Source organism: Rutilus rutilus, assembly GCF_951802725.1.
Source record: "Rutilus rutilus genome assembly, chromosome: 5".
Taxonomy (NCBI): domain Eukaryota; kingdom Metazoa; phylum Chordata; class Actinopteri; order Cypriniformes; family Leuciscidae; genus Rutilus; species Rutilus rutilus.
The window spans coordinates 44453915-44465352 of NC_140213.1; the positions used below are offsets into that span (position 1 = coordinate 44453915).

The window sequence follows — 11438 nt, forward strand, 5'->3', positions numbered from 1 at the left end:
GCTTTATATCATGCTGGATGTAACATACTTGACAGAATAATTGTTGGTAATATGATTTTCCCTACGAGTCCAAGGTACAAGGATACAATATTGTAAGATTAAGTCACAGGGTTCATGTGTAGCGCCAGTGAGATTCTCATGAATCTCTGAAAACATATATATATAAATTACTTAAAAAATAAATATAAAAAGTCACTTCATTGTTTGCTTTGCCATCCTCTGCATTTAAGTTAACGGTTCACTCAGCCCTCATCAGTAATGAGTCTCCACAACACACTGAACATTATTAATCTGCATAACACTTAAATCACCACCAGTATTTAAAGCCCACTGTGGTCTCCATAAGATGTAGGTTACGACCATAACACAAGGCAATATACAGTAAGAACTTCAGTATATGAGCAATTACATTTTATGAGCATCTTTATTGTTTAAAATACCATTTACAATCCCCTAAAGTTAATCAGAATACATCTCAAACACATCATCATATCATGTAACAGTTGAGTGAGTCTCACACAGAAAGTTCGTTAAGTTCATTAAAAATCACAGCTAAACGGGTTGTATGTATACTTACTAACGGCTCAGTTTGGAGTGGAAAGTCTAAAGGTAATGACGCACACAAAAATAACCATTTCAAAAGCTCGTGTTACAATCACTTTCAGTGAGTATTAGTGTTGTGTATGGAGGAATTAGAAATCAATGATGATCGTTTACAGTGATTTACAAACCCATATTCCAAAGATACTGAATGAAGAATGTTCTTATATCACAGGATTTACTCAAGATTTTCATGAAGAAACGCTATAGTGACTGGATTGTTAACACTATGCCAATATAACGATACTGTGTTAGAGCACTTGCTACATTAGGCCAGTGTAGAAGATCTTCAACCGTTTTCCACTCCTTTTCCAGCATTTTCCAAGGCACAAAATGACAGAACGGAGGCCTCTAGTGGCAAATATGGAGGATAACAATTCATCTTTCAGGATTTAATGCAACATGAAAATGAAGAAACGGGGGGGAAAAAAGAAAGAATTCAAACAATCTGACATGTGCAAGACTTTTTCCAGTCGTGTCCACGGCCCATGGCCTATTTCTCAAAGAGATCAAGTGGGTAATGCTCTTTATACTGCTGGACGTGCCGCCACATGGCGTCTTTCTGCCTGACTATCTGAGGAGTCATCTCATCGTAGACGTCAGTGAACATCAGGTCGGGGTGGGGCTTCAGACGTTTCTCGGCTTTCTCGAAGGCCACCATGACGAGTTTGCGGGACTGCTTCCGCCAGGCGCGCTCCTCGTCCTCGTCCCACCAGCCGCGGGCCGTCATGTAGTGTCGCAGGCGAGAGATGGGGTGGTCCTGCTTGTCCCAGTAGTTCACCTCGTCCACTGAGCGGTACGCAGAGCTGTCGTCACTGGTGCTGTGATGACCGATCCTGCAGGGGGAAGAGGAAGTCATTTCACAACACTAGGGATGCACTGATATTTCAGTAGAAAATGTAAGATGATTTGTGCAGAAACCACAACTTACAACTCATATGGTGAGTTGTAAGGGGTGTTTTTTGGGGGGTTTGGACTGATGGGGCCGTGAATCCGAGGTTACCCCATGAGTCAGTCCTATTTTAGGGAAAAATTGGGTCCATCGGAGACGTCCAATGGAATTCTTAGGCACGCCGAATAAACACCACAGTAAAACTATATGCAAAATAAGATTAGTTTAGATAAGTTTATTCTATGTATCTTTTTACGACTTTAATTCATTTCATTTATCTATTTTAATTCCTTTTATAACTGTTTTAATTTCCCTTGCTTTTATTTTGTGTTTATTTTCTATGCAAAGCACTTTGAATTGCCATAGTGTATGAAAGGAGCTAAATAAATAAACTTGCCTTGTGTGATAAACTGGCCGATCAGAAAAAGGTCACTGTTTGGATTTAAATAGGCAAATGCTTAAGAGTCTATGATTGGATCATTATTGCAGTGATTATTATGTTTCTAGCATGTTATATGTTTGGCAACAGTTCTTCTAACACTAATTGATGGAGTGTGTAGCTTTTAATTTCTAAAACAACCATGTAGGAAGACACATATAACCTTGTTATACTTGTAAGACTGGAGAAACTGGAAGAACTGGAAGAGAGGGCAACTCTCTGAGAGAACAAAGGAAATTAACATTTGAACTCACTGCACTATCGAGACGCAGGTCTCACCTCAGAATCATCCTAATCTACATCTCTATCCCTCTTCCCCCACTCCTTCTCTCCCATGCTGAGATCAACAAAATTCACCCAAGAATCTATATGGTTCAATGTGAAGAATTATCACAGTATTACACATGTTTGGTATCATTTGAAATGTCTCAGTGCGACTGGTACAAAGGTCTCATTCCCAAAGAAGTAAAACAAAAGGGTAATAAAGTTAAGAGTTTAGAAGGGTGGGTCTTCCAGGCAAATGGCATCCTGCTCTCAAAAGATGTAAACTCTGAATGCAAATTCCCATTGTTAGCAAATGTTTCCATGTGTAAAGAAGTTTCTGTCTATATAATTAAGTGCAACAAGAGGCTCAGGGCGATTGTGTAACTGAGATCAGCCCGTGATGCTTTGAGTGGCCGAGACTCTCAGCATCATGTACTTTCTAATGTCAGGTTTGCATCTTTTCTCTTTATTCCAGAGCATTTGTATTGATTATCTTTGAACTGATTATGTAATTGGCATGATATATTTACCTGACGTAATAAATTGTAAACATTTGATTTTATTCTAACTGACTCTGACATTATTTTCAGTAAACAGTTTAACATTCGCTCACATTTAATGATGCAGATATCATTAAAACCTCAGTCAGATGAAATAACGAGGTAATACATATGAAAAAATTTATTTCATTTAATCAAATTACTTTTTAATCAAAAAAACTTTGCCATGAGGAAAGACAGTAACGCGCAAAAACCTTCACCCGTATTATTGGAGACCGCCCATTGGCCCTCATTTATCAAAAGTGCGTACACCAAATTTCCAGCGTACACCTGGTGTACACCCAAAACCACGGTGACTTTGAGATTGATCAATATGGACGTTGGCGTACGGCACGCTCAAATCCTACGCCAGCTCAGGAGGTGGTGTACGCACGTTTTGAGTGCGGGAATGCGCAGAAAAACAATTCCTAACACCACAAAACGCACTGACAAACTAAAAGATATGATCTATAATGACCCACTGTAAAAAAACAACAACATAGTAATTATAAACTGCAGTGTTTATTTTTGTGCAACATGGACTTCAATGTTTAATTTGTGTGACTTTACCAAAGCATTTGAATTGTAGGCATATGTATTCCTTAAGTTGCGAGCCTGTGTGCTTTACCTGACGTTTCAAGCCTTGTTTATACTTTCGCCTGGCTCCGCAGCGCGAGTCTCCGCAGACTGCGCACGCACCTCCCCAAACGGACGAGGCGTTTATACTCGACGCGCTCGCCGTTGTACTATTCTTTGAAACGATGGTTAGGCCAGGGTTAGGCCCGGCAGGTGTGCACGGACTGGGTTTAGTAATGAAAGGCTTTCAATGACCAAAAAAAGAATTCAGACTGACAAAATAATAAAAATGACATTCTTCTTCTTTTAAATAATAATAATAATAATAATAATACAAATAATAATAATAACGACATTCTTCTTCTAAATAACAATAAGCGTCATTAATAATAAAAATCTAATTTTGTTTCTTTCCACTTCCCTGGTTTCGCTTTCTCTTTCTCAAAGAAGTTTCTCTCTTTGCCGTCTTCCGTGTGTCCATGGCGTAAAATGAGGGCGTGGGGGGAGCGGAGACTTGAATATATAGGGGCGTGTTATTCTAATGACGCTCGTTTTCAGCCGCGGCATTTATCAAGGGCAGGTATTGCGTACACCTGGATTTCAAAGGTACGCACAGCTTCATAAATCAGGCGGTGAGAAGAGTGTAAGCATAATCTTACGCCAACATATACGCCCGTTTCTACGCAAGAATGATAAATGAGGGCCATTGGACCGATATACGGGCTTACATACTAAAAGGATTCTCAAACGATCAAATCTTTGGCGGCCGGCAACATATTTCCAATGCAGAAAAATCCCTGATAACAGACCGCTCACCCTGGGATCTGTCTCTCTTGTCTCTCGTATCACACTTGACTTGTGCTCTTACACTGTACCAAACAATCATCCTGGCAAAAAGATGAACACTATAACAATAGTACAGTACTATTAATTAGGGCTGTGCAATATAGACAAAAAATGTATATCTCGAAAAAGCTGTTGTAAGAAACTTGCATCAAACCTGACACGTTTTTCCCCCAAGCAATAGGCTAGTTCTCTCCTACATATTTTATGCTGCTTCATAAAAGCCTACATTGCAAAATATTGTGTTGACAAATAGGTTCACAGTGCATCTCATAGTGTTTTCTGCTGAGTTTGCCACTCTACATACAATAAAAATAGGCCCAACCCCTAATGGCACTGACGTATTCTCCTCCAGGTCTACACTGTGCCACATAGGCTGTTTATAGCTAATAGAAAATCCTGTTCCTCATATTCAGCTGATTCATGTAGATAAACTCTACCTGTAAGTCATGGCTTCAATGAGGAAGGGCTGGTTTTCAGCCACCGCTCTGCGTCGCGCCTCCTTCGTGGCGTTGTACACTGCAAAAACATCATTTCCATCGACACGGATCGACATCAGTCCATATCCTGGACCTCGAGCAGCTTTGGAAAAAAAAGAAAAAAAATTAGGCTAATGAAATGCAGAGATTCACATGGGGCGAACACAGTTACTTACCAATACCATCGCCTCTATACTGCTCATTGGTCGGGGTGGAGATAGCATAACCGTTATTACGGCAGAAGAATATGAGAGGACACTCAAGAGTGGTGGAGAAATTAAATCCAGCATGTGCGTCTCCCTCACTGGCCGCCCCCTCTCCGAAGTAACAGATCACCACACGGTTTGTGTTCTCCCGCTTCACTGCGTACGCCGCCCCGGCCGCTGATACAGACACAGATCAGAGCTCTTATTCAGATTAAGAAATTAATACTTTTATTCAGCAAAGATGCATTATTTGAGCTTAATTGAGCAAAAATGAGAGGACAGTAAAGAGTAATGGCTGCTAAAATGACATATTAACTATTGTTTATTCAAATAGAAAACAGTTCAATTGTAATAATATATTACTGGTTTTATTGTTTGACAGTGTTTCTCTACCGGTGGGTCATGAGTGGTTCGCGGAGTGCGTAGTCAAAGAAACAACAACAACAAACATAAAGACTTTTATTTTGAAAGATGTGCATGAAGCTGTTGACTCTTCTGTCAAATGCAGTTTACCGTAAGTAACGAGTAAACAAGTAAACATGTTTTAGTATCTGCTGTCTGATGAGATGTTGTCAGGCTATATGTCAGCGTCATTATTTTAACGTTATTTTCATAACTGGTTACAAAATAAAAAGCCTTTCACCTCAGGAAAATGAACTTTCCTGTCCTGTCAGGTATTGTATTGTGCTCAATATGGAGGTGCGCGCTGTATATCACTTCACTATATATAAAGAGCAAATTAAATTATGTCATTGTTGCTTAACGGGTACGTCATGTGTTGGCTGAGAAGGATTTCCATGATGTTCTATCCGTTCATCAGGATCAGTGATCATGTTTTATTAATAGTTCATGTTAGTATTGTGTATCCCAAAATGCCACTTTATTTTCACTGCTGTTTTCTATAAAATAATATAGTGACGGCTCATACCAACTTCATTGTATTTGCAAAAAAAACTAGTTTGAGACTGCTATTTAATAGACTTACCTTATGTTGTACATTCATCAGTGTTAGTGATATTCTTACAATTTATGTGTATGTGATGATAAGTACATTTTTGTGTGTCAACCATTGTTTTGTTTTTAATTAGCTTGGTTCAAACTCCAAAAATTTTGGGTCAGTCCTTAATGACCATGGGAAACTGTGGGTCTCACAGCCAAACCAGTTGAGAAGCACTGACATAAGAGACGTCTTTCAGAAACATAAAAATCAGACCCCAATCTTTTGAACAATAGAGTATATAAATACTCTTGATGTTCTGCGTAACAGACATGCTCACTTCTTACCTTGGGGGATCTGAGTTGCAAGTGGTGAGGAGATGGTGACAAAATTAAGGTCTTTGGAGCCGTAGTGAACTGGCATTTGTCGGCCCTTGCCAAGGTCATCTGCGTTTGCGTAGCACTGTGCCATGAACATATCCAGAGGGAAGCCTCTGTACATCAGTACACCTACAGAAATTCAGAAAAAATACAATTAAAATATTACTACTAGAGGTGTAACAATATATCGTGTCACAATATATCGCAATACAAAAGTGCATCAATATGTATTGTGTGTAGTTCACCTAAAATGAACATTTCTGTGTGAGTAAAAAATTCAAGTTTATACTGTTGAATTGAATGTAAAATAATGCAATGGGGGAATATGTGTGGGTCCTGATAATGCCAAATGTCTCGTTACCAATAAAAAGTGGCCTACATTATTTTAAATACATCTTGTCAGTGACAGAGCACAAGCATATTCGCCTAAAATAATTGTGTATTTTCAGCTTCAGACTCATCAATATTTTTATTCTGGTGTCTCTATTGTCCTGTGCATTAGGTTACAAGCACCAATTCCAAGAATATTGACTTCCACCCCCAATGTAATAGCAAATTTAACATTTTAATAAACAGAACATTTTTTGTTAACCTTATGTCTTGGAGTATTGCAATTATATCGTATCGTGCGTTCAGTATCATGATATGTATCGAATCGTGACATGAGGGTATCGTTACACCACTAATTACTACATAGTAAAATTGTGTTAAATATAAAAAATAAATATTATGTTAAGTCAAATATTAATACAAAATGTATTACTTTTAATAAAAAAAGTTTTTTTTAAAAGTAATGCATTACAATATTGTGTCACTCCGAAAAAAAGTAACTAGTTGTGTTACTTAGTTACTTTTTGTGGAAAGTAATGCGTTATTACGTTTGCGTTACTGTTTCTCATCTGGGCTGGGCTTGCTTGTTTGTTTTCAATAACAAAAAAAGTTATATTTATGGCAAATGTAAATACCCTTTCACACCAGAAGTGAGATAAGCCTCAGGCGGAAGGAGATGCTAATTGACGTCTGTACAGTAGAGGACGCCGCTCAGACTAACCTTTCAGCTGTTCTGGATCATGGAAGAACAAGAAAGTTTAACACTCTTACTTCAGCAAAGACATCATTGGTTAAAGCTACACTGTGTAACTTTTTAAAGGAGAACTCCGGTCAATTTTAACATTGAGCTCATTTTTTTGTACATTTGGAGTGCTGTCAATACAGAGAACAACGACAAAAATCGGTGTTGCCTACACCGAGTTATTCTATTTTTAAAATTTGCACCCTGTTGACTTCAATGGGGCAAGTTTTAAACCTGCTTTTAGCCTCTTAACATCCTTGATGTGTCATTACAAGTGCACAGGTCATGTGAGTGATTCCTTCAGAGTGAACACGAGTGAATCTGACTGCAGTAGATGTGAAAGACATCCTGTTTTCGGTTGAAGTCCAAAGTAGTCGATTGCCGAGTTCACGCGCATAGGTTTAGTTACCTATGATCACGCGCGTGAACTCGGCAATCGACTACTTTTGACTTCAACCGAAAACAGGATGTAAACACAGGTATTTGCGCTGGCTTAAATAACATCATTTTTATACATATCTTTCACATCTACTGCAGTCAGATTCACTCGTGTTCACTCTGAAGGAATCACTCACATTTTCTGTGCACTTGTAATGACACATCAAGGATGTTAAGAGGCTAAAAGCAGGTTTAAAACTTGCCCCATTGAAGTCAACAGGGTGCAAATTTTAAAAATAGAATAACTCGGTGTAGGCAACCCCGATTTTTGTCGTTTCAGTGGTTCTTTAACATTGAGCTTAATCAGACGTCAGATCTTCTAATTGCATCACAACCAAATTATATATATGCACTATGCAGTATTCCTGACGATTCTTAAAATGGCTTCTGTTGTTGTTAATAATTCCCTGTTTTGAGGCGTTGAGTCTCTGATGCTCATTGTTGTCTCAGTTTTATAGTAACAGTTCTCTAAGGTGGCTTGGCAAATTGTCAGAGAGAAATCAGGTATTTTAGGGGCCTGTTATATGTAGCCTGGTTCTACCAGACTCTCGTACATTTCATTTGTACAGAGAGTCTGGCCTCTCTCCATTTAAAAACGTTTACTTCCTTGTAGGCGGATTCTCTGTTAAAGTTCAAAACTATTGGATCTGCCCAGAGTCACTCAGGATCTGCCATAGCCAATCGCTAACGTGTGGTCGTGACGTATGTCATGCGCCGAAACCGGCCGGAAACAACAAGTCCGAATGATCAGAGGATTATGTTTAGAATAAGTTGTCTGTCTTTTATAAAGTTTATAAAGCGACGAGAATACTTTTTGTGGGCAGAAACAAACAAAAATAACGACTTTATTCCACTATTCATTTCCTTCTCTCTGTGCCTCGAGTCACAGATCTAAGCAGCAGATCTGTTTTCAACTTTGATAATGAATCATCATATTAGAATGATTTCTAAAGGATCATGTGATGGACTGGAGTAATGATCCTGAAAATTCAGCTTTGCATCACAGAAATAAATGATAATTTAAAGTATAATAAATTGAAAACAAATTATTTTAAATTGTAATAATATATCACAATATTACTTTTTTCTGTATTTTTGATCAAATAAATGCAGACTTGATGAGCAGAAAAAACTTCTGTCAAAAACTTTTGACCTGTACTGTATGTTGTTTAGTAATGCAGCTGTTTAGTAATAAAAAAAAAAGTAAAGCTGATTACATAACTCATAATAATAATAATTTTTAAATAAGTGCAAGACTTATTAATGAGAAAACTGGGAGAGTCACTACTGTATCTCCAGCTTGTAAACATTCTCACCAGCTTCTCTGTATTGTCCGAAGACCAGATCAGCAGGGTCAAGAGCTGCAGCGCTTCCAATATGTGTGCCCTCCTCCCCGTAATTGGTCATGTAGAATGAGATACGGCCCTTCAACACAAATGCGTACCACATTTAAGCATTATAAACTTTCAGATGTCATTTAATTTCATTTTTATGATGGAGTCGGTATGACACTGAAATCCACTGCATCGCTCACCTGCCTCTGAGACTCGTACAGAATACGATCCATTGTGTTGAGTAATGTCATCTTCTGATAGAAATTCAAAACCGTCTCTTTTGGAAGCTGAAACACAAGTAATGCTGTGAAGTATTTCATATTTATTCATTTCCACACATTATGCCTGTGTGATTTCAGCAATCCTATGAGAATGTTACAAATCCCACTGTCTGACATGGATCTAATGAACTTGTGTACAACATGTATGTAGACTGTACGATGATGACACCTATTGAATCGTAGGCTACGGCACTAGTTACTATCGAAGAATAAACCGTCATCAGCATGAGCTCGTGGTGAACAAATAGAGCAAGAAGAATCGCATTGGCAATTGTGGTTTTTATGTGTGAAAAGTGAAAGAGGAGAATATGGATGTGATCATGGCGAGGGAAAAGAGGCTAATTTGGCTTTTCACTCTTGCAAATGGAGCTTGAGGAAAGTAGTTTTAAGTTTTAGCGCCATGTCGCTTTGATCAATACGCCATTTCATTTTTTTTCTGTGATCTGGGACAAGCCCTAGTGATGGGTCGGTCATGAACGATTCGTTCATTTTGAACGAATCTTTAATATGACTCAGGACTACCGAGTTGTCTCAGAGAGTGATTCGTTCATTTTGTGTTGACCACGCATGCGCAACATCCAATAGGTTCTGTACTGGAAACAGACATGATTAGTTCATCTCTCGAGTCTTCGGGTTCGGGTCCGAGTCTTTCGTTCTTCCTGTCAGTCCCATAGAGGCTATGCTGTCGGTACCGGAAAGAGAAATGATTAGTTCATCTTTTGAGTCTTCGGGTCTGATTCTTCATTCTTCTGTCACGTGATGAACGAATGACTCGAACCCGAAGACTCAAAAGATGAACTAATCAATTCTGTATCCGGTACCGACAGCATAGCTCAGCTTATGTGGCTGTCACATGATGAACGAATGACTCGACCCCGAAGTCTCAAAAGATGAACTAATCAATTCTGTATCCGGTACTACCGACTGCAAAGCTCAGTTTATGAGGATCATGGGATGAACGAACGGCTTCGGGAGGTGAGGTACACTAACACACTGCATAGCCTGAAGACCAAGATCAATTAATTAATCATTTCTGTTTCTCATAATTTGGCCTTTTCCTTGCATTGCAATTTTTTCCTATTCTAAATGCGATCAACATTTGATGTGTTTGGGGAATTTGGCTGACATGTAACATTTATTCTGCTGAAATGAACGAAATGACTCGAAAAAAGATTCGTTCATTTTGATGAACGAGATTCAAAGATCCGAGTCAGTGAAATGATCCGAACTTCCCACTACTAGACAGTCCAAAAATCACACAATGTGTACCGGGCATTAAACAGAGTCCACACCTGAGGATCCTCTGATGGATTGATGATCTGGCCCTGTCTGTCCATCACTCTATAGACAGGGATTCCTGAGATCACATTGGGCTGGATAAACTCCAGATGATCTATAAACTCTGCCGAGGCTCCAGGAAACTGAGGCTTCTCCGCTGAAGAGTCAAACGGCTGCTGGCCAAGAGCTCTCTGAAGACAGACAATCAGGGAGGAAAACACTCAGGTATCAGAGCGTTATGATGAGATCTGATCACATATTTTAACAATCGGACAACAACTGCTGCATAATTCTCAGCCCACTAGGCTTTTAACAGCCTGTTACGACCTAGTGATAAGATCTTTTATTTTCCCTTTGTTTTGGTTTAAAGGTGATCGGGGGCGTCTTTCGATTTTGATACAGCTTTAAAAACTTAAAGAGAGAAAATACAGTTCATGAGGTCTAAAATATAGAAATAAATAAGTAAATAAATACAGAATAAGATAAAAAAAAATACTTTTACATTTTACTGTTGTTATTGTATAATTGTAATGTTGTATATTTCTTTTTTCTTATAATTTCTTCTGTATAATGTTTTAGCAATATTGTATGTAAACACAATCATGCCAATAAAATTTTAATTAAAGTACTTGGAAACATGGCTGCTGTTTTCCTACACACACACACACACACACACACACCCCTCAACCAGCCAATCGGCTCTCAGTGTAAATCTACAGCCTTGTGAAGGTTAAACAGTCCATTACCCACAACAACACACACAGATCTGACCAATAGTTATAAGATTAAACAAAAAGTCTTATACTAGATGACTATTACGTGATCAGACGAGTTGACCGTAATTATCTTTGGGTTCTAGGTCAGCTGAGGAATACCTATA

The 11438-nt window shown here is 38.6% G+C and overlaps 1 protein-coding gene across 1 annotated transcript in view; it reads right to left on the reverse strand.

Moving 5' to 3' along the window:
• Positions 1 to 405: 405 nt before the first annotated feature.
• bckdha (branched chain keto acid dehydrogenase E1 subunit alpha) overlaps positions 406 to 11438 on the reverse strand; it is an 11405-nt gene continuing 372 nt past the window's right edge. The window contains exons 2-8 of the mRNA XM_084409461.1: positions 10573 to 10749; positions 9200 to 9286; positions 8982 to 9090; positions 6123 to 6284; positions 4809 to 5015; positions 4594 to 4735; positions 406 to 1436 (exon numbers count right to left, since the gene is read on the reverse strand). Coding sequence (XP_084265587.1) covers positions 1094 to 1436; positions 4594 to 4735; positions 4809 to 5015; positions 6123 to 6284; positions 8982 to 9090; positions 9200 to 9286; positions 10573 to 10749 — 1227 coding nt within the window. The 3' untranslated portion in view covers positions 406 to 1093. The remainder of the gene's footprint in view (positions 1437 to 4593; positions 4736 to 4808; positions 5016 to 6122; positions 6285 to 8981; positions 9091 to 9199; positions 9287 to 10572; positions 10750 to 11438) is intronic.